A 22,174-nucleotide genomic window follows, 5' to 3' on the forward strand; every position below is an offset into this window, starting at 1 on the left:
TTCATCATGCCCCAGGTGTCCTACCACGGACTGATCACAGGTGCCGAGAAAGACCTTCAGTCGCTAACACAAGCGGCTCTGGTGGATGGCTTCTTCAGGTTGGATCTCGACTGCCCAGAGGGCATGAGCCTGCGCGAGGACATTCGCTTTCTTGAGACATTCTCCGAGAATGTCTTCGACATTCCCACCCTCATCAAAGAGCGCTTTGATTTCAAGGCACTGGGACGATTTCGAACCACGGGGTAAGCAGAACGATGCCCACTTCCACGGGCTCTCATCCGCAGCCCGACTCGAATGACAATCCACTGACCAGCAGCCCCTGGGGCCCTCCAGATATAAGCCTTTGGGCATTGAAGAAGGCGCGAAGGCAGGAGAGCCCGACGGGTTTGAAATGTTCATGGTACATTTCTCTCAGCGCTGTGTCCTGCTTCCCCTATGACTGCTACTGCAGACGAGACTAACCCATATTCTATCTCTTCTATCCTCCAGTTACCCCAGAATGAGCTTCTCCTGCCCAGTTTCCGTCCCGCACTCCAGTCCCCCGACCTGGTCTTTGCCCACCGCGAGGCCCTCACGCGCTGCATGGAGCACTACGAGCAAGCGGCGCAGCTCATCCTGCGACGCGTCAGCGAAGTGCTCAATCTGGGCGACGCCCTACTAGCAGCTCACCAGCCGTCGGAGCCCTCTGTCACAAACCTGGGCTTCCTGAAGTATCCGCCGCAGCCGCCCGGGTCGCGCAACTTCGGACACATCGCGCACACGGACGTGGGCAGCCTCACGCTGCTGTCGGCCACCGCACGGGGTCTACAGGTTATAGATATCGCGCGGCAAGACTGGGAGTTCGTGGATCCGAACCCAGCGCAGCTCTTCGTCCAATTCGGCGACTGCCTGAAGTTCCTCTCGCGGGGGCGCATTATCCCTTCCCTGCACCGCGTCGTGCCCAGCGACACCGACGCCCAAGCGACTAAATACACCCTCGCGTACTTTGTGCGTCCGAACGAGCAGGCCCGCATCACTACCGACGATGGGACCGTCTGGCTCTACGAGAACTACCATTGTCGCAAGTTCGATGCCTTTGCGCGCCCGCTCAGTCATGTCCGGCCGGAGGGCGAGCACGACATGATCTCCATTCGCCAGGCGCCGCAGCGCGAGGCTCCGGTGGCTGCGGCGTGAGGGGGACGCAATTGCTCTGGTCGTTTATTGGTTCTCCTGGTCGGGGTTATCTTGATAGTTTCGTACTTTATGTACTCGCATAGTATATTTACACTGTTGGGGATCATTCTTTTGAAACCGATTATGTTTCTGTCTGTCTCACCTACCTGGGATATGCATAGCCCTGTATCAGTATAGATCCGCCGTGCCCGCTGCATGGCGGGCACCACATACACTCAGACACAATTCTTAAGACCGCCATGGACCCACTCACATGGCCTGCTGTCGTGGGTTCGGCTCCGACCAAGCTGCACAACTGGATGACCTGCTTTTTGATTATCATTCAGTATGTGGGCTGACCTCGACAGTGAGGATGACTGTCTACTGGGCCGATGATCCTTAGCGTTGATGCCACGGGGAACCAATATATACACGCCGGCGTCCATCAGGTGCACCCTCTTCCCCTCGATCCCCCCCTTTCCACCTCGGACCTTCTTTTTCTGGTGCGTTTTCTCAGGTCTTCAGCATGATCGAGGTCCTCTTAAACCTCCCGCTCCTTCTAAAGGGCATCCTGGCGGTGATTATCGTCCTATTACTGCTCTTTCTTACCAACAAGTTGACTACGTGGGAGTACATCGTTCCCAAGGAAGTGCAATGGATCGACCGACCGCCAGAGCGCTTTGGGTACCTGCGCGCAAAAGCAAGATCTTTCTTCGTGATGAAGCGAAACGTCATGCAGGCCTATCTCGAGGTACGTTTTTCCCCCTCCCCCATTCTACCCTGCATACCCGGGCAAGCCACTGACCCCCCCTTTCCCTACCAGTGCAACAAAAAAGGCCGAGCCGCCGCCCTCGCCATCGCCTTCGGTCGACCCCAGATCATCCTGCCGCCTAAATACATCCGGTGGATCATCGACCAGCCGGAATCGGTGCTGAGCATGGATCCAATCCACGACGAATTCCACGCCTTCGTGCAGGACGGGTTGGTCGGCGACCACTCGGTGCAGGAGGTGCTGCGCAAGGAGCTAACACACAACCTGGGGCGGCTGACGGCCGACATCAACGACGAGATTGTGGACGCGCTGCATGCCATATGGGGTGAATCGTCCGAGTGGCGCACAATCCCTCTCAAGGACAGTACGCGCACCATCATTGCGCGCATCACCAACCGGTTGTTCGTGGGCAAGGAACTTTGTACGGTTCCCGTTCTTTTATGTCTTCTTTCCTCCCTCCATGGCAGATAAGGGTCGCGCGAGCTAATTGCAAGATGGGGAGGCATGCAGGTCGCAACGAGCAGTACATCCGTGACGCCGTCGGGTTAGGGCTGGCGGTCATGCCCGAGACCGTATTCCAGGATTTGCTGCCCCGGCCGCTCAAGGGCCCGGTCTCCAAGCTTGTCAGGTGGATCAATCGTTTCTACATGGCCGGCTTTAACCGACACCTGCTGCCTGTCGTCCAACAGCGGATTCGCGACGTGAAACGGATGGAAGAGCAGCCCGAGGCAGCGTCTTCAGCGGACGAGCTCCCGAGCGAGTTCCTGACGTGGATTGTGCAACGTGCCATACGACGCGGCGAGCCCATGGCCGAAATGGAGCAGCGGGTAATCGCGCGCGTGGGCATGGCAAACCTGGCGTCCATCGAGACGACGACCAACACGATGAGCAAGTGTCTGGCGGACCTGACGACGCTGGGCGAGGCGCAAGGGTACCGGGCTCTGGTCACGGCGGAGGCGCAGACAGTGCTGCGCGAGTGCCAGCAGCGGCCGGAAAAGAAAGACATCGACAAGCTGGGGTGCATCGAGAACGCGCTCAAGGAGAGTCTGCGGCTGGCCGTCGTGTTTCCGGGGCTCATCCGCCAGGTCACCAGCCCCACGGGGGCGACGCTGGCCGGCGACAAGGAGACCGGGGGCCTACGTCTGCCGCACGGAGCGCGCATCAGTGTCGCTGCCTACGCCATCCACCGCGACGACAGCCTGTGGCCCGAGGCCACGACCTACAATCCCGCGCGTTACGAGGTCGAGCACGCCGCGGCGCCGCGCGTGCCCATGTCCCGCGCCTCAGAGCGCTTTCTCTCCTTCGGCATGGGCAAGCGGGCCTGTCCCGGCCGCTTCTTCGTCACCGATGAGCTGAAGCTGCTGTTCGCCCATATCTTCACCAAGTATGAGATCAAGGTCATCTCGCCCCCGCCTACCACGGCGGGACTGTTTACCGAGTTGACGCTGCGAGGGCCGCAGGAGCAGTTGATGATCCGCCGGCGGACTGAAGAGGAGATGAAAACGGCGTGATTATGAACGGGGTTGTTGTTTATTATGGATCAAGATGGTCTGGCTCACTTGGTGGGAAGTGGGATTGTTTTCTCGCTGTAGGGCTATGTGGTGTCACGGGATCTGTTGGGGAGAGATAATCATATAACTATCTACCTTTTTCAATGCCATCCTTCGCATTATCGTTTGGCTTTCCTGTACAATTTGATTTTCCCTACTAAAGGGTTTTTCTTAGCATTGGACAGCAATAACAACTTATGAATCCCGCTAGCTGTGTAGGGTATGAATGTGGCGGATTCCATGCGAGGCCCAGTGTAGACTGGAGAAACGGTTAATCATTCGTCCCAACGTCTGGGAATCCTCTGATGTGACAGAAATCCTGGTCCATATCTGTACATCATTGGTTGGAGCATCAGCTTTGGTTTCGAAATCATAGTCTCACGACTACCCACCGCATCAGGGGTCATCCGTAGTTAGAAAGGACTCGGTTGGCATAACTACCTTTCAGCTCAATTTCACCGAGCACGACGGCCTCCCCCTGGTTGTAGGGCTTTTGTACGATCCGGTTTAGTACAAATGCATCTGAATAGATTCTCATTCTTGGCGGGTATCTAATGAAAGGTGTATTCCCCTAGAAATGGCTCATCAACTCATGCTCCGTTTCCACCTTACACTAAATCCTTCAGCTTAAACTTCAGCGCCTTCCCGCTGTGGCTCTTCGGGATCGCCTCCAAGAACCGAATGTTCTCGCGGAGCCAGAACGGCTCACTCAGAGTATTCTGGATGTGCGCTGCCAACGCCTGACGGAGAGTCGCCTCGTCCATCTGGGCGTCAGTCTGGCGCGAGCGCACCACAAACGCAAATGGACGCTCGCCCGTCGTGTCATGCTGCACCCCAATGACCGCGGCCTCGTCCACGGCCGGGTGGTTCAAGAGCTGCGCTTCAATCTCGACCGGCGCCACTTGGATGCCCTATGATCCGTGCCTACGTCAGCGACGCTGAATGTGACGGCAAGGAAACACAAATGACACGAACCTTGACCTTCATGATATCCTTCTTGCGATCCACGATGAACAGATGCTCTTCGCTGTCTGCGCCGCGCCGCATGCACGCCACATCGCCCGTGACCAGCCAGCCGTCCTGGTCGAAGGCATAGGAATCCGCCTCGTTCTCCCCGAGGTAGCCCTTCATGACGCTGGGCGATCGCACGTAGAGGTCGCCGGCGACGTCGTGATCCTGGATTTCCTCCCTGTTCGCATCGAGCAGGCGCACCTCCACTAGTGGCAACAGGCTGCCCACCGAGCCGGGGAAGATGCTATGTTGGCTGGTGTACGAGACAATCACCGCCGCTTCGGTCAATCCTATTGTTGTTTCACGCCTTGTCAGATGTTTGTCACAGAGGTTCGATCGCTTGCGATTGACCTACCATAACCAGGGAGGAGATCCCAGTCGGGACGCACCCGTTTCATCGCGCACATCATGTCGGAACTCAAGGGTGCGGATCCACAGACCACCGTCTGCACAGACGACAGATCAGCCAGCTTGAATAAGATGGGATTATTAACCAACGCCGCCACAATCGCGGGAACCTAGCAGACGAGCCCTCATCAGTATGCACACGCGCACGCACATCATTGCCACATAGGAGACTCTCACCAGATACAACCGCTCAATGCGATATTGTTGAATCGACCGTAGCGCCGCTGGCATGTCGAAGCGGGCGTGCAGGATCGTCGTGTCCCGCCGACACATCATCATATGCAGTACGATCAAGCCATAGGCGTGACTCAATGGAAGGATGCCTAGAGTGGTCTGGCTCTTGGGTCCGGTGGCATACGAGTCCAGAGTAATCGCCTGGAGGGAATTGAAGATGACGTTGGTATGGGTTATTTGCGCCAGTTTCTGTGCACAATGACAGTCAGGGTCTTCAATTTCTCACTTAAGGCTCGTGCAGGATATCGTTTCTGACCTGGTACCCGGAAGTGCCGCTGGTTGGGCAAAGATATGCGACCCGATCGCGAGTCTCCCCTGGCTGAAGGGGGATGCTCGCCACGGCGGGCAGATGCTCTCCCTCGGCGATCAGCTGGGAGACGGTGGCCCGGGTGGCCGGCGTGTTGGCGTCGTCGTCGGGCAATTCGAGCAGAAACAACCGCGCAGGATCTTCGTGCAACGCGGTGAACACGGCCTCGCAGAGCGGTTGCAAGGGGCGGCAGGTAAACAGGGTGTGGCAGTTAGCTTTGCGCATCAGGGTCTGGATCTCGCTGGCCGACGAGGTCGGGTGCATCAGGAGACATGTGCCGCCGATGCGGTGAATCGCCCAGGACAGAGGCACGAAATCCATCTGAAGCGACCGCCTCTGCATTAGGTACACTACCGATAAGGACAGGAGAACCAAGTCACGTCTGGCTTACCGCGTTGAGAGCCAAGATGCCCACGACTTTGGTCTCAGGCGGCCCGTCGGTCACTTGCCATCCCAGCCTCTGGGCGAGGCTTCGCGCCAGCATCGTGACGCGATAGTCGAGATCCTGCACACGGTACGACTGGCCGGTCTCGGCACACACCAGCAGCGGCTTCTCCTCGAAGCCATCGCTGACTCCTTCCAGGACGAAGTCGCCGACCAGCTGGGTCTCGGGGAAGGGCACGGCCAGGTCACGGCACCACGGCGCAGAGGTGAAGACCATCTTGTGAATCGGAGCGTTTTGAGGTGAAGAAGGGACTGGCGAAGGTTGGCAGCAGAAGACTGGCCGATCGTCGATCGAGAACAGTCGCGGTGTCGAGATGAGGAAACTCAACCGGGGCGATTCAAAGTACTTATATACATGTTGCCTATGTAGAGTGGTACAGTACAAGGAGATACAAAGTCCTTAACGTCAACCATCTGCCCTGACCCGTGTTTATGGGCTACCTGTACCCCTCGTACGCAAGGACTACCGGACACCTTGAACAGGTGGGTGCGAAATCAAGACTTCAGGTTGCAGCTGGGACAGCATGACAGTGTGCACAGTGTGGTCTAGCCCGTTAGGGCACGACATCCAACCCCGGGCACGTAGCCCTAACCTCCGGTCTATGAGGCTGCCTACGTTAAGGAGATGTCCACCGCAACCACGCGCCACTACTCCTTCTAGCCGATATATAGTGCTCATCTGCCGACGACGGCACATGGCACATTTGCGACAGCTGTCATCTCAGTCGGACACTAGCGGATGATGTCTCGAAAGGATACCAGGAAACTTTGACGGGCGTCCCACCTTCGTGGGTCTTGCAGGTCGATCCTTTTTGTGTTGCTTTCTTATTTTCAGTTTTTTGGAGTTCAGTTTGATGGGGGCCAGAAAGAGTGGGGGCTCAACGAACGCCAAGTCCGACGGTTGCCATGAAGAGGATAAAAGCCGGTTGGGGATCGCGCGCGAACTAAATGCCAGTAGGAATGCTAGTGCTGACAGCCAAATACGAGTGAACAAATCGATTCAATCTCCATCTCCCCACCGTAAGCTGGACGCGACATAAGGTGAATTAGGCTCCTAACACCGGGGCCCACTGACCCGTGGTCGATCTAGGCCATTTGCAGTGCATCGAAGCGATTTTATTCCAACAGTCTCCACAATCGTGGGATGGTCTCCCGGTCCCATTTGTGCTGTTCTCTCGTACAGCCTTGCAAAGTGGAAAGAACAAAAAGGAACAGGGGGAGTGGTTAAGAACCAATGAAATGGCAGCAGTAACAGCAGCAGCAACAGCAGCAGCAACAGCAATGGAGAAGAAATGCTCACAACACCTCGCCTTGCTGCTAGCCGCACACAGAAGGGAACAGTGGACATGAGGGACCGAAGCAGAAGAAGGAAAGGAAGGAAAGTGAGTCTCTCTGTCTCTTTTGCCTGGCGATATTGGGGAACACGTGAAGCTATCACAGTCACATTCTAGTGAACGTCTCAACATTCCACACGAGCCATCAAAAGAGCTTATGTGAACTGTGTTCACCACGTTGTAGGCTATCGTGATAACTTCATCGCTGAATCAGCAGCAACGTGGCGTGCTGCCAAGCACTGGCTCCTGCGGGTACTACATATATATGTCCTCTACTATAACTGCGGAGAAATCAGACCACTGTGGAAACCCCTCCCGCGTGGCATTAGAGATCCAAATGGCTCCGGACTCCCTGATGTTTGCCATACTAATAGGACATATACCATCAACACGAGGGCCTTATTTCTTTCTAATGCAAGATCCTGCACGGAGGATTCCCTCTTGCGGCTGCCATCCCCTCCCTTCCCCTCCTTTCCCCTCTTTTCCCCTCTTTTCCCCTCGCTCGTCCTCGCTCCCTCTTTCCTTCCGCGCACGGCCACCGGATTATAAATAATAGCCGATGATGAATATGATGCTGACAAGGGAAAGCCCACCGGGGTAAAGATGAATGAAGCCAGCCTTGTTCGGCTTAGTATCTGCAGATGCAGGGGGACGGGACAGCTCCATGGGTCCGTGCTCCTGGAAGAAGAAGAGAAGAAGAAGAAGAAGAATAAGAATAAGCTGCGTACTGCCTGATGATTGCTGAGGCTCATGAGGCTCGATTCTCTGCAGAGACGTTTCGCACAAGTGCTGAGCCTCCGGATATGTCCGCGTCAGCAGCAGAAGTGCGCATTCCTGGTGTGGTCTAGCATGGCTTGGTGTACTAACCGTCGGACATGAAAAGAGGCCAATAATGGTGCTGCAACGTCTCGATAACATAGCGACCTAGTCACCAAGGATTGAATACCAAGGGCAGGGATAATAAAAATCCTCTGATCCCAGACATGGTGTTTTTATTTAGTCCAGGCTCGAGCAAGCCGAGCAAGCTGTGAGCATTGATCTGGATTTTAACTCTGCGCTCTCTGATTAGGGTTTGTGTGGTTCTGCAGTGTTCCGCGAGACGTATCACACATCGCGTCCCTTCTCCTCCTTATCTTTTCCACATACTGTAGGGCCAACGAGAAAATAATGCATCTCGTGGAGGGCTCGCGTACGACGCCAGCCAGCCCCCAGCAGAACTGCCATGATCTCGTGTTGATGGACCGGCTCTGTGTAGACTTCCGCGAGAAACTCCTAGATGCGCTGGCCACCTCCTCCTGCTCCAGTACATTTGTCGAGGCGAGGAACATCGCCAAGGAAAAGCTACTCGACATTCTACACTGCATCGGCTCCCTGTCGGCCTCGGATAGGGCGAAGGAAAGGCTTGTCGCCGCAGGGGACTCGGGAAATGCGCCAACCCCCAGACGAACCAGTCTGGAAGAACATCCCCCGTTTAAGACCCCCGTGGGAGATCTGGAGGTCGGGGTCGGGGTCCATGGACCATCGTCGCCAGCCGAATTCTTGCAACACTTCCACGATATCAATGCTGGCTCACTGGACCTGGCGCTTTCCACATCATCCTCCACTTCGGGCGCGACGGCGGAGTGGCCGGCTCTGTCCCCTGGTGTCCTCCTACCAGAGGATCTGGAGATGCTGCAGCAAAGCGGGGATCTGGATCCATGCACGGGGATGGAGTCTGCCGGATGCGATGAGATGCCGTGGTGGTCCTCGCAAGGGGGTCTCAACGACACGCCCGCGCGATGGAGTCCGAAGACACCGACTAGTGTGCCTCTCTGGCCAGGGGTGCAGGGTCAAGACTCCAATGAGGAGCTGGCCCCAGCGGCTTTAGACTTTGTGGACTTGGATCTACTGGCTGAACACGGCGAGATGTTTGCCCTAACTCATGGTGGTCATGCGCTCACACAGGCCACAAACTCGAAGGAGCATGCAGCGCGGCCGACGTCAGCGACGTTAGTAGGCAGCGCTGATGCTCGGCCAGGGACGGTGCGAAACGACCCCCCTCTCACCCCAGCCATTTCCCGTTCACCGGCGCCCGATAGAGGCGTCAGACACAGCTCGCTTCCGCAACAACGACAGGAGACCCCCTCATCATCCCCCTTCCCAGTAAGACTCACGCCAAAGCCGGTCTCTCCCGCAGCGCACGCCCAGGGCTCGCCGGCCTGTGAGAGCGGGCGCGGTCGTGCCATTCCCCCCACGCCCCCAGCGCCGTCTCCCTCTCCCCGGTCCAGGAATAGGGCTGACAAGGGGAAAGAGGAGGGTCCAGTGGCGGTGCAACTCTGCGCTGAAGCCGAGGAAGCAGGGAGCCAAGCTATGGAGGTCGACTACGCCGGAGCGCTGCCATCACTGACGGGAGTGTACTGCGTGCCCGACCATCTACCGTCAGCGGATCAGGTCTTTGCCGTGTTCAGCCAGCAACTCCCCAACAGCAAGCGGCAGGTGGCTGAGCTCTTTACCCGCCTCTTCTACGCCATTGGAAGCCCCGATGCGCTGAATCAATTACGGCATGCCCTCAATCTGGCGCGCAAATCCTCTGTTCTCCCTGTTGCGACGGCCGGCGGGCCTCGGAATGACCTGGCTACAACCGTACAAGCCCTCGACCAACTCGACTCCATCACCACCCTCTCTCATATCCTCCGACGCTATTACCTGGTTCGTCTTCTTACCCACCGTACTCGATTGGAGCAGGATCATATCGCTGCCAAATTGGCCTGTCGAGGGTCTAAGCGCATGCTAAAGTATGACTGCGCTCGCCTACAACTGATCCGCGACGGCGGCGATGGCGATGCGATCCGCACAACATCGACCGCCGGGGGTCGACGGCCCTCAAGCAAACCACGCCCCAAGCACCGGTCCAAGACGCAGGCTCTAACCGATCTGATGCAAATGCTGTACCCGGGCCTGACGCCCGTCCCAGCTGAAGCAAGTAACCGCTCGACCAACGAGTGCGTGTACACGCGTAAATTAACCCGGCTGCGCAACCGCCTCTCGTGCGCGCGCAACTGGTATCCCTTCGAGCATACATTCCCGGGAGGGATACTGGCTCTGATCCCTTGCGCCGGGAGGTACTCCATCAGTATTGACCAGTAAGTCCCATCGACGAGAACGAGGGAGGAACCCCAGGCCAAGGGGCAAGAACTGACTTGGAGATTCTCGCAATCACAGAGTGGAAAAGCTTCCCAGCGATACCATGCGCATCTTTCTGGCTTACCTGCAAGAACACCGCGGGTCGTACCTGCGGAACCTGAGCCAGGTGCTATCCAAAGAGGTGTTCGACGTGCTGGAGGGCGCCGACGTGTCGCAGACTTTTGCGTTTGAGACGGTCGACGAAGGCGGCCTCAGTGACTACTTATATGACACGGAGGACCTGCTGCAACTGTGCAGGCTGGCGGTGTAGCCCGCTAGCACCAACTCATGTTCCTAATTGAGGGCATTGCATGTCACCGGCTTGTGCGTGCTTTCTTGTGCGGAGGCCCAGAGGCCATTCTATCTGGCGTTGCATACGCATACACGGTGACTATGTCTCTGGCTATGCTCTATGATACGAAATTATTCCCTACTTCCCCCCTGTTTCCATATCTTTTCGTTTGGTCAAGTTGGGAAGTAATATCTTTCTCTTCCCCTTATCTTTCGTTTTTGATGAATAGCGCATCCTGATGTACACGACTGTTAAAGACTACCCCTTCTACTCATTGCCCATCTTGTTTTTGGATTTGGAGAGGTTCATCCGGGTTTTTACTGGTACTATACCATGGGCACTGTGTTCATATGAGCGAAACATTGCCACGAGAGAGGCATTTTATCTCGATCATACATCACACAATAACATGTAGAGGAATTCGTTTTTCTTTCAAATTGCTATTATATATACAGCAAGCAGGAGGTTTTCTTTCCTTCCATTCCATATGACACAGTACAGCAAAGATATACTGTCTTCATCGAATGTAGCATTATCGAGCATAAGAAACGTTTCTACCTCCAATTGAATTCATCTCGTTTCCAATCTAATACACAATTCCCGTCCGAAGCTGCTGATACGCCAGAGCCGTCATATCCTGATACCGGGAGGGTCGATCTGGGGTGACGAAAGGCAACAACGGACCGACGGACATATCGCGCCGGGCCTTAAGGAAGAAGGCAATGGATCTTCGCGCGGGCAGGATAACCTCGTCGCTGCGAGGGGAGGCTTTTTCGCCGCGCGGCGCAGTGACCTGGTGCAAGCCGGCGTGGAGGACGCCGTTGGTCCAGCGCTCGAGGGTGTCGCCGATGTTGACGACGAATTCAGTGGGATCCTCGCGCGACACCGGCAGAAACTCGGCCGGGTTCGCCTCGTCCTGGATCTCAAGGCCGCCGCGGTCGTCCTGGGCCAGCAGCGTGATGATGCCGAAATCGGTGTGCGGCCAGATGCGGCTCGTCTTGCCCGCCTCGAGCGTGCGCAGCGCGATGGCCGGATAGTGGTTCAGGCGCAGCTCGCTGGCGTGACCCTGGCACAACTCCACAAACGCACCCCGTCGGATCCCCAGCCCCAGCTCCAACGCCTCCATCAGCTCCAGCGTGATCGACTGGCTGCGGTCAAAGTACGACTCGAGCCACGGTCGAAACCCGGGGAGCCTCTCCGCGTCTGGCCACTGGTTAGGGTATTCCTGGTCACCTGCTGGGCCCGTGTCAAAGTGTTCCTATGCAAAAAATACAGAATCAGCCTCGGATTATTGGGTCTCTGACTCCGGCCAGGGGTACAGTTTTGTCTCACCTTAGCATCTTGTAGGTCGTGCTTGTCATTCTTCGAGAGATTAGTCTTCCCGCCGGGGTTCAGGAGGCCCGTCTTCTCAGCTCCAACGCGACTCCAGCCTCGTTGTGGTTTGGGGCCTTCCTTGTTCTGAATGGGATCTTTGTATGAATCGGGCAATTCAAAGAAATCTTTGTTCTGAAGGACAATTCCCAAAGTCAACGCAGAGTCCAACAGAACTCAATAGAAAGTGAACAGAAGCGGAGGCAGAGAAGTGTACCAATTGAAACAAATGTGAAGCTTCCTCCCGGGTGAATCCGTGATTGATGAGCTTGATAAAACCGTAGCGCTTGAATCCTTCTGTGAGAGCAGAGGCGAATTCGCGACGCTCGGCGTCTGAACCACTATGGAACTTGGCGAAGTCCAGTGTTGGAATGGCCATTGCGGAGAAGCACAAAGGTGATGGAGAGTAAATGAGGCGAGTTACGGTGGTTCCAGGGTGATTTGTAGGTGGGAAATACAGAATTTATAGATCGTCGGGGCAAGCAGCCTCGCCGCGGCGTCAGGGACAGCGCAAAGCCCTAAAAGGATCGGCCCCTCACTGCGACTCCGACATCACCTCACAATCATCTTACCACCTCCCCGGCGGATAAGGCTCTTCCGATATTATACCTGTCAGAATATTAAGAAGCTCGGCATAACAGAACGCTAGAATGGCTATGCTGATCTATCGCTATGCTGATCTACCCAGTCTTACACACCGCCCTTTCCATCCACTTCATGTAACTGTATTCCGGTTCCCCCATTCCTCCCCCATGTCTCCTCCTCCCCCTCCACCTTCCCCTCTCCTTCGCCCTCTTCCTGTTGCCATTTTCCGGGTCAAACGGACGTCGGCGCACCGGAGTCGATATTGAGGAGACAACCACGCCATGGAACAATGCCGGATTCAAGTGGAGGATGTGTTTGGCCCTCAGGTGTCCGCATGTTATAACAATTTTGACTTCACCCTGCTGTTCGAAGAAAGTGTGCTCTATCTGCCTGCCCTGTTGATCGCAATCGGCTGGGCTTGCTGGCGACTCTGGGAGCTTCAATCCGCGCCCAAAGTACTCAGAGTTCGAGGAGTGCGGTGGTACCTCAAGCAAGTGAGTGCTCGGTCAGGGCTTCCCTCATTTTGCTCGAGAGACAGCTTGGCAAAATGCTCATCGTCATATAGCTCGGTTGGCTCGCCTGGACTTTGATTGGATTAACACATTTAGTGCTCTCGTTGGTGCTCAAGACGTCTACCACCCGATTGTCCAATGCAGCCATCGCAACCGGCTTCGCCGTGTCGCCCATCTTCGCCTTCGTCTCGCACCGGGAGCATACCCGCTCACCGCGCCCGTCCACGGTCCTGAATGTGTATCTGCTGGGGACAATTCCTCTGGACGCGGCGCGAGCCCGCACTTTGTTCCACATGCCGGGGAATGTAGCCATTTCCAGCGTCTTCATCGCGCTCGTGGTCTGCAAACTCGTGCTGCTGGTACTGGAAGCCACTGGGAAGAGAAGCCTCCTGGCGCAATCCTTGCCGCCGGAGCAGACAGCCGGCATTTTCGACCGAAGTGCCTTCTGGTGGTTCAATCCCCTCCTGTGGGCAGGCTACAAGCGATCGTTGACACCGGGGGATCTGTTGGCGGTCGATGAGGATATCAGTTTGGAACGGTCCAAGGAGGAGATCCGTCAAAAATGGAAGCATGGTAATGAACACCCCCCGGTCATTTTCAAAAGTCGGACCAATTGCACTTAGACTGACCCCGCGTAGCCGCGAAAGAGCAACCTAGAAGCCTCCTGAAAGTGCTCCTGGCCGTGTACAAGCGGCCACTTCTCGCCAATCTCCTGCCGCGGCTGTGCTTGACAGGTGTCAACTATGCCCAGCCATTCCTCGTCAGTCGGGTGACAAGCTTTCTGGGACAGTCGACAACCTCTACGAGCAAGGAGGTCGGGTATGGCTTGATTGCAGCCTACGGAATTGTCTACGTTGGTATCGCAGTAAGTGGGTTGCCAAGCCGTCTTGTTCTGCGGTCTGTTTAGTTTTGCTCATCGAAGCATGCGCTCTCCAGGTGATGACAGCAATGTTTCATCATCGATCCTATCGGACGGTCGTGATGGTGCGCGGCGGCTTGATCCTTTTGATCTATGATCATACTCTGAGCTTGAATATCTCGGCGCCTTCCAAAGGCGATTCGTTGACTTTAATTAATGCTGATATCGAGCGGATCGGGGCGGGACTTCGGAGCTTCCATGAAACATGGGCCAGCTTGCTCGAGATCGGTTTATCTCTGTGGTTACTGGAAATCCAGATTGGTGTATCGACCGTTGCTGCCGCCGCGGTAGTCCTAGGTATACAGCATCTGCCGTTGACGTCTTCTTGATTTCTACTCCCTTTGACCCTTCTATCTGAAATGACCCGAGACGAAAAGCAGCTAACCATGACGACTGACTGTACAGCGTGCCTCCTCATCAGCGGCAAGGTCAGCGGGTACATGGGTGAGCGTCAGAAGCTATGGCTTGAGGCGATGCAAACCCGGATCACTACGACAGTGGCAGCGATCAACTCCATCAAGGGTGTTAAAGCAATCGGTGCAACTGATATCCTCCAGTCCGTGATCACCCAACTGCGGACGTATGAGATCAAAAGTTCCATCAAGTTTCGAGAGGTGCTGGTCATGCTGGTGACGTTATGTAGGTTCCAGATCCCTCTCGATCTCTCTCTACCACCTCGATGTCTGCTTCTAAGCTTCTCTACCCCCTCTAGCGTATCTGGCAACCACCATGGCACCGCCCTTTTCTTTTGGCACCTACAGCATTCTCGCCATGGTCCGGAATACCACCCCACTAACCGCTGCCACCGCATACACTTCCCTGACCCTCCTTTCTCTCCTTTGCCAGGCCGTGGCCAGTTGCATCGATGCTCTAATGGGATTGGTCCAGGCATTGACCAGTCTGGAACGGATCCGAAAGTATCTGGCGTTGGAGGCCGGCATTCCGCTGCCCGACGACAGCTACAGCACGACCGATTCACACCTCAGTGAACCGTCGCCCACGGAATCCACACGCTCGTCGGAGAGTGACAACGAGAAAACCATGGTGACAGACGTGGTATCCGGGAAGATCGATTCAGATGCAATGATTCAGTTGCACAACTGTTCGGCGAGCTGGGAGCGATCCGCCAAACCGGCGATTCAGAACGTGGATGCCACCATCCCGCGGGGTCGGTTCGTGATGGTGATCGGGCCAATCGCATCGGGCAAGTCAAGCCTGTTGCACACGATACTCGGCGAGATTCCCCATAGCACAGGCACGGTCGTCATTCAGGACGTGGGCGTGGCGTTCTGCGGCCAGGCCCCATGGTTGGTGAACACGACCATCCAGAACAATATTCTCGGGCAGTCTCCATTTGACAGCCAGTGGTACGACACCATCGTCAGGGCCTGCAGGTTAGATCGGGACTTCGCGCAGCTCCCCGGGGGGGACAACGCAACGATTGGCAGCAAAGGGATCATGTTGAGTGGTGGTCAGAAAGGCCGTCTGGTACAGTACATCCACCCGAAGTCTCATTGATACTTGGTCCTGACCTCGTGGCAGGCATTGGCACGAGCACTTTATGCGAGAAAGCCCCTGGTCATTCTCGACGACGTGTTCGCCGGCTTGGATGCTAAAACCGAACAAGATGTCTTTGCGGCGCTCTTTGGACCCGACGGTCTTTTGCGACAGGAGGGGACGACGACGGTCCTGGCCACAAGCTCCAGTAGGTAGCGGTGTGAGTCGTGTTTAGAAGGTCCCGGCGGGCTGACAGTTCTTTGATAGTACGCTATATTTCCCTCTCCGATCATATCCTTGTGTTAGGGCCAGGTGGCACAGTCGTTGAGCAGGGCGCCTATTCGGAGCTGGCTCGCTCAGGAGGATATCTGGCGAATCTGAGTCCGAAAGAGGGATCGAATGAACCACTGCATCGCAAACATGACGAGAAAGACCCTGCACTCGTTGACCCGGCTCTCCGCAGTGCGAACTTGAATCCTGACAACCTGCCCGCCAGTGATTTGACCATTTACAAGTTCTACGTGGACAAGACGGGGCGCGTGTCATTCTGTATCTTCTTTGCCCTGTGCTCTGGCTTTGTAGTCGGCTTACTTTTCTCCCGTAAGTCGCCGTATATCCTCTTTTTTTCCCCGTTTCTTCACTCATACTCACCGCGAGACAAATGCCTGAAGAAATCTGGATCAAGTTCTGGGTCGAGGCCAACGCTAGAAAAGCCAATGATCGACTAGGGTACTACCTTGGATTATACGCGCTGTGGTCAGTCTTGGCCATCTTACTCTTCCTGGGTGCATGCTTGTAAGTGCTTCACAAAGAAAAAGCCCGAGTTGCATGGAGACAAATATTGACATTAACCGGGCTGCAGGCAACTTATGCTCATCATGGTTCCGAAGACCGCCAAGGAGTTCCACGACCTTCTTCTCAAGACAGTGCTAAGGTTGAGTTCGATTATTCAGTCAGCTTTAAAGGAGAGCAAGATGGCTGATGTGTCTCTCCAGAGCCCCATTGGGATTCTTCTCCGTCACTGACAGCGGAGAGATCACCAACCGATTCAGCCAGGATCTCGAACTGGTGGACATGGAACTCCCGCGGTCACTCATCGGCACGATGATGGCGCTCGTCCTGTGCATCGGCGAATTGGTGGTGATCCTGTATAGCTCCCACTACGTCGCCGCCACGGTGCCCTTCCTGATCGGGCTGTTGTACCTGGTGCAGATCTTCTATCTCAAGACCTCGCGACAACTGCGGATCCTCGAGATCGAATCCCGAGCTCCTCTCCTGTCCCATTTTATGGAAACCCTGCAAGGGCTGAGCAGTATCCGTGCGTTTGGCTGGACGCGGTCCTACACCGTGCAGAATGATCGGCTGCTCGGGACCGCCCAGCAGTCGTTATATCTTCTCTACTGTGCTCAGCTGTGGCTCACGCTCACATTGGATATGATTGTCGCGGTTCTGGCCATCATCCTGGTCAGCATTGCGGTCACGACGCGGACGTCAACGGGTGCATCCATTGGTCTAGCGCTGGTCAATGTGGTGGCATTCGGCGCCAACCTGAAGGGTCTCGTTTACAATTGGACCGCCCTAGAGATTGCCATGGGTGCCATTGCCCGCATTCGAGATTTCACCTCAAACACCCCGTCTGAAGAACATCCGAGCCCAAGGGCGCCTCCTCCGCCCCCGGATTGGCCGCAGCAAGGCCTAATCCGGTTTCATGAAGTCTCAGCAGCTTACAAGTAGGTGATCATTGGAGATTTGAGCGTCCAAGTGAAGGCTGACTCTGTCTTGATAGTTGCGAGTCCCCACTCGTGCTCAAGAATGTTTCTCTGGAAGTCAAGCCGGGACAGAAGATCGCGATCTGCGGTCGAACTGGCAGGTACGCATCCTTCTGCTGAGCATTTAGACCAAATCCGGGCCGTCATTATGAGCGCCTTCGCTAACCACGACCATCAGTGGTAAGAGCTCCCTCTTGGGATCGTTGTTACAACTCCTGGACCTGCGCAGCGGCACGATTGAGATCGACGGAGTGGACATTTCCACTCTTCCACGGCAGGACGTCCGGTCGAGGCTGATCACTCTGCCCCAGGAGCCATTCTTCTATCACGGCACGATCCGGGAGAACCTCGACATTCACGGCCAACACTCGGATGAGGACTTGTATGAGATCCTGGCCAGGCTCGGACTGCAGGAGCTCATCGTCCGGAAAGGTGGCTTGGACGTGTCGATGAGCGAGGACATGCTCTCCCACGGCCAGAGACAGCTTTTGTGCATCGTCCGGGCATCGCTGCGGACCTCGAAGATCCTGCTTCTGGATGAGGCGACAAGCAGGTAAGGCAGGACCTGTTGTTGAACTTTTACATTTCTGTATGTTTTTAGACTTCTCAAGCTAATATTCTTCGTGTCCAACCACACAGTGTAGACCAGGAGACAGAGGCTCTCATTCTCGATGTGCTTCGTGATCGATTTCGCGATCATACCGTGGTGTGCATCGCGCATCGACTCAACACGATCTTGGATTACGATCAGGTCATCGTGTTGGACCAGGGTTGCGTTGTGGAATGTGGACACCCCGCAACTTTAGCGGCGCAGCCGTCCATATTTGCGGAGCTTCTTCGCGCCACTGGCGAGCATTCCGTGACAGAAGATTGATCACTCTGCGCGATGCATGAGCACACATCACTTGGATGATGATCGTCAAAAATAGGCTTCTGCCTCCTATGCGTGTGCGAGTTGACAACTGTTTCTACTACTTTTCTGAATCAAAACTAGGGGGAAGTATCAATTGGCGAACACTGTTCGACCGCAGTAAAAGTTCGAATCCGCCTCTATACTCAGTCATTACACCGGATTATTTCGTAGTAACTTTCGTCGAGACGAGGGGACTTATGTCTTGTCGGAGACGTGAGATCACGAGCAAGGCTTGCCCCGATGTAAGCATTTAAGCCAAGGTCTACCGACGCGTCACCAAACGGCTGCTATAACTACTAAGAACGACAACTTTGGAGCGTACAGAGGGAAGGGATATCGGTGCTCCAGGACGGGTAAAGAGTGAGGCGGAGCGAGGCAGTCTAAATCGGCGTCGTATAGCACGCTAATCGAATCGGTTCATCCGCTGCGTGTTCAGATTGCACTGATCGACCTGCAAGGCAGCCACCTCGATGTCGAATCGCGAGTACGAGCACTTTCAATCTCGATATCAGTGTGGGGACAGAATTGCATTTTTTGGATAGCATACCTTGATTGTGTGCAAATTCGTCCGCGAACACAGTACACTTACCTCGACGTTGTCGTGCGAAGAGAGAAATGCCGCTTCGCATGGTAAGCCGATCCTATCAATGATGAATGCATCGTAGTGAAATACCAGCCCCGTAAAGGGATTGAGCCCCGTCAAGGGATCGAGTAGGTTCCCTGCCTTGGACGTGATCAGACAGTTCTCTAGGATGCAGGACAGGGTGTGGCTCTTTCCGGAGCCCTGGGCGCCGCAGACAAATGTGCTCGACGGGGGGCTGATGTTGAAAAACATGCGGCAATCATCATCGGCCTCCGGGTCTCCCTTGTCCTTGATGATTCTTGCCAGCAGACCGTACTGCATCGTCTGGGGTGTGCTCTTGGGGGTTGTTGCACGCTTGAATGCACAACTGGTCACGAGGGGGGCGCAGGTATTTGTCTCCGAGCTCCTGTGATGTTGCGGTGGATTCAAGGAGACTAGAGTGGTATTCGAAAACCTCAGTCTCAAAAATAGGATGTTCAGGAGCACCGTGCATTGGGAGTTTACCGCATATGACGAAAGACTGGAGAGGCGCCATAATTTCGCCATAAGAGCTTGCACGCGGTGAATGGGTCCATCTGGATAGCGCCATCGCTAGTATGGTATGCTGACTATCGTCAATCTTGTCTGTTTCGCCTAACTTCGAGGGTGGTTGCTGTATGAATCTTCAGGTATACCAAGTCAACATGTGTAGGGTTTAATTCAGCAGTGGCCCGGTGCATGTCAAATGAGGTGAATACTCATGCCTCAGGCTGCTCCCCATTGGAACCCTACTTGACCCGCTGTTCGGAGGCTGGTCAGCCCTCTGAAATCCACCATACTTGCGCCATTTCCATACCTGGCAGCACTTTCTGTCACTCAATACTACAGGCTCCATCCCATCTGGCTGCAGTTCAAAGTGGATAGACATCGGGGCGTGGGGAAATGTCAAAAGAAACTCACCGATGGATTGCGTCCATTCTCAGAAGCGGGCTTTGATATGTCATTCCAGGAGTATTGAGACCAGCTCAATCTCCATAATGCAGAAGAGAGGACAGGTCCCGTCCAATCGGTCTACTCGGTTAGAATTGACAGCTGAGAGGTTGCCGCCGAACTACTGCAGGATGCCAATCTTAGGGCCGAGAAAGCGAGCAAGCTTCCAAAAATCTCCGCTGCTCCCACAATCCCATGCGGGCGAGACCGAAAACTAGTCCTAAAAGAGGGACGATCGCGAAGAGAGACCGTGGACGAGACTCATGGGGTAAACACCCCCGCATCTTGAAGCGAACTGGTGTCCAGTAGGGCTCCTTATCAGAAGGCTAACATGTCGAGGTGGGGAATAGATACACCACTAGTAGCCCCGAGCTAATGCAATCTGACGTGGACATGGTCTTTCAGCTGAAAAGAAAAGCAAAAACAAAGCACCACCCTTTCAAAAGGGGCCAACTTCCCTTTTGAGGGCAGAAAGGTGCAAAGACTTTCGTGTCTTTGACAACGAGCAATGAAACTCCGCCTTCCTCGACTCCCCTTCCCCCAATCTGCAGGGCACAAGGGGGAGCGAAGCAACAATCACAGAGCCCCGACACCCACACAAGAACCCAAAATGCCAGCCATCCAGCCGGACCAACATCCTCCTCAGACACCCCACACACCCCACACACTTCATACAAATGGAACGAAAGCCCGATCGTCCGCTCACGTCCTCGAGTCATACTGGGAGGAAGGGCGGAAGATTTTTCAGAAGGCGCTCCCAGAGAAAGAACGCGATAAAGTGTCGGATAGAACCAACCTGGCAGACACCATCTTCGAACTGCGGCAATTCTCAGACCATGTGGCGCAGGAATACGGGGGAGGGGGCAAACTGGGACCCAAGCTTCATACGATCATGGACCGGTTGGAAGCCATGCAGCAATACGGGGATAAATGCATGGAGTTCGCCCCGGAGACTGTCTCAGTCGTGTGGTGCGCCTTCCGCATGATCTTCCGCACCGTCAGGGAAGACATGAAACATTGCCAGTTTTTGGTGGGCGCCGTCGATGAGGTCTCCAATGTCATGTTCTTCTGTGACGTCTACGCGCAGCGGTACGGGGAGGTTGGCCGCGATGACGACGAAGAGATAAAGGTCGACCCGCAGATCCATCAGAAGCTCGCGGCCAAGTTACCCCACGTCTATGCGACCGTGCTGCTCTTCGGGTATCGAGCGCCTCAGTTCTTTGAACATAACAAGGCCAGTCGAATGGTCCGGGACATTGTGACGGGGAGTTCGAAGGAGCTGGCCGACCTCCTGGAGAAGCTGAAGTCCTTGAAAGTGGAGGTGGAAGCCATCGCCAACATCGCCTTCCAGGACGCAGCGCAACACGTGCTGGGGGGTCTCAAGGGTCTCCATCGATTGCCGCAGCTGATCGAGGTCGCCATGCAGGAGAACAAAGTCACTCAGGGTCTGGTTCTCGACGGAGTCAGTCAAACGCGACAGATGTTCACCTACCTCGACTTCGACCAGCAGGTGCGATGGTTCGGCACTGGTGGTATTGCAGATGAAGGGGTACCCGGCAGGCTGCTGGAGGACCATCTTTGCATGCGCCAGAATGAAACAGGCCGATGGATTACGACACACCCTGAGGTGGTGAGATTCACCCGCTACGCCGATGGCGATGGTGATGATGACAGCCATTCCAGACTACTGTGGCTGCAGGGCGAAGCGGGATTCGGCAAATCGATACTCACGGCCACCATGGTGGAGAAGCTTCATAAAGTCGCGCAGCACAGGAAGGATGGCACCCAGGTGCTCTACTTCTTCTGTCAATCCGGAGACAAAACCACCAGTCAGGGGATCCAGATCATGCTACACTTGCTCCGCCAGCTTCTCATTGGACTAGATGAAGCGCCTCGGTTAGGGCACGGCGATTGTGCAGACAAGGCTCATGAAGCGCGAACAGATCGTCGACAGCAGTTGTCGCGCATCATCAACGAGGCCAGAGATGCCCTGCGGCCGTATGGCGGAGAGTGCTCTACCAATTCCTCAATAGCCACGGTGCTCCTTCCCATGTTCAAGCACCTGGTGCAACTCGTCTCTTCCAGGGTCTATGTCGTGATTGACGCGATTGATGAGTGTGTGGACTGGGTCGACGGACTGTTGGCCGGCATCAAATCCATGCTCCAGTGCGAGGGAACTGTACGCGTCTTCGTTTCAAGCCGGCCGCACGGCGACATGGCTAAGAGCTTGGCGGGTTTTTCAACTATTTCCGTCGATCAATCGAGTAACAAGGAGGATGTCAAGGCTTATATCCTCTTTCGGCTGGGAACTTACAAAAGCTGGACGAAGGACAACAGGCGAAGTGCGGCCGACACAATCGCAAAAAAGTCGCAAGGAATGTTTCGATGTA

The 22,174-nt window shown here is 55.3% G+C and overlaps 8 protein-coding genes across 8 annotated transcripts; 4 read left to right on the top strand and 4 right to left on the bottom strand.

Moving 5' to 3' along the window:
- Window positions 1-6: 6 nt before the first annotated feature.
- On the top strand, window positions 7-1,173 carry BO82DRAFT_431596 (Clavaminate synthase-like protein; the record flags this gene model as incomplete). The annotated part of the gene is made up of 3 exons (XM_025640714.1): window positions 7-242; window positions 334-400; window positions 490-1,173. 3 exons carry the CDS (start codon window positions 7-9, stop codon window positions 1,171-1,173), a joined length of 987 nt encoding a protein of 328 aa, XP_025492883.1.
- Window positions 1,174-1,885: 712 nt separating this feature from the next.
- Window positions 1,886-3,435, top strand: BO82DRAFT_333668 (cytochrome P450; the record flags this gene model as incomplete). The annotated part of the gene is made up of 2 exons (XM_025633224.1): window positions 1,886-2,345; window positions 2,435-3,435. The coding sequence occupies 2 exons, from the start codon at window positions 1,886-1,888 to the stop codon at window positions 3,433-3,435; spliced, it is 1,461 nt and encodes a 486-aa protein (XP_025492884.1).
- Window positions 3,436-4,023: 588 nt separating this feature from the next.
- BO82DRAFT_382886 (acetyl-CoA synthetase-like protein) lies at window positions 4,024-5,918 on the bottom strand (the record flags this gene model as incomplete). Its single annotated transcript, XM_025637971.1, has 6 exons — window positions 4,024-4,385; window positions 4,450-4,775; window positions 4,841-5,003; window positions 5,071-5,316; window positions 5,384-5,755; window positions 5,826-5,918. The coding sequence occupies 6 exons, from the start codon at window positions 5,916-5,918 to the stop codon at window positions 4,083-4,085; spliced, it is 1,503 nt and encodes a 500-aa protein (XP_025492885.1). The 3' UTR covers window positions 4,024-4,082.
- Window positions 5,919-6,905: 987 nt separating this feature from the next.
- Window positions 6,906-7,407, bottom strand: BO82DRAFT_353631 (uncharacterized protein). Its single transcript, XM_025635008.1, has one exon. It carries the CDS (start codon window positions 7,224-7,226, stop codon window positions 6,933-6,935), a length of 294 nt encoding a protein of 97 aa, XP_025492886.1. The 5' UTR covers window positions 7,227-7,407; the 3' UTR covers window positions 6,906-6,932.
- Window positions 7,408-8,379: 972 nt separating this feature from the next.
- Window positions 8,380-10,645, top strand: BO82DRAFT_391503 (uncharacterized protein; the record flags this gene model as incomplete). Its single annotated transcript, XM_025638570.1, has 2 exons — window positions 8,380-10,334; window positions 10,414-10,645. The coding sequence occupies 2 exons, from the start codon at window positions 8,380-8,382 to the stop codon at window positions 10,643-10,645; spliced, it is 2,187 nt and encodes a 728-aa protein (XP_025492887.1).
- A 579-nt stretch (window positions 10,646-11,224) lies between these two features.
- Window positions 11,225-12,454, bottom strand: BO82DRAFT_308430 (isopenicillin N synthase family dioxygenase). The gene is made up of 3 exons (XM_025632317.1): window positions 12,255-12,454; window positions 11,999-12,172; window positions 11,225-11,924 (listed from the first exon to the last, which is right to left on the bottom strand). Exons 1-3 carry the CDS (start codon window positions 12,414-12,416, stop codon window positions 11,253-11,255), a joined length of 1,008 nt encoding a protein of 335 aa, XP_025492888.1. The 5' UTR covers window positions 12,417-12,454; the 3' UTR covers window positions 11,225-11,252.
- A 449-nt stretch (window positions 12,455-12,903) lies between these two features.
- Window positions 12,904-18,193, top strand: BO82DRAFT_364075 (P-loop containing nucleoside triphosphate hydrolase protein; the record flags this gene model as incomplete). The annotated part of the gene is made up of 14 exons (XM_025636929.1): window positions 12,904-13,116; window positions 13,188-13,707; window positions 13,773-13,999; window positions 14,071-14,350; window positions 14,459-14,692; window positions 14,766-15,541; window positions 15,596-15,758; window positions 15,818-16,150; window positions 16,222-16,345; window positions 16,413-16,484; window positions 16,546-17,280; window positions 17,337-17,420; window positions 17,549-17,872; window positions 17,959-18,193. 14 exons carry the CDS (start codon window positions 12,904-12,906, stop codon window positions 18,191-18,193), a joined length of 4,320 nt encoding a protein of 1,439 aa, XP_025492889.1.
- A 442-nt stretch (window positions 18,194-18,635) lies between these two features.
- BO82DRAFT_281247 (uncharacterized protein) lies at window positions 18,636-19,136 on the bottom strand (the record flags this gene model as incomplete). The annotated part of the gene is made up of 2 exons (XM_025631333.1): window positions 18,636-18,725; window positions 18,780-19,136. The coding sequence occupies 2 exons, from the start codon at window positions 19,134-19,136 to the stop codon at window positions 18,636-18,638; spliced, it is 447 nt and encodes a 148-aa protein (XP_025492890.1).
- Window positions 19,137-22,174: the final 3,038 nt, after the last annotated feature.

This window comes from Aspergillus uvarum, assembly GCF_003184745.1.
Source record: "Aspergillus uvarum CBS 121591 unplaced genomic scaffold BO82scaffold_21, whole genome shotgun sequence".
NCBI classification, from domain to species: Eukaryota; Fungi; Ascomycota; class Eurotiomycetes; order Eurotiales; family Aspergillaceae; genus Aspergillus; species Aspergillus uvarum.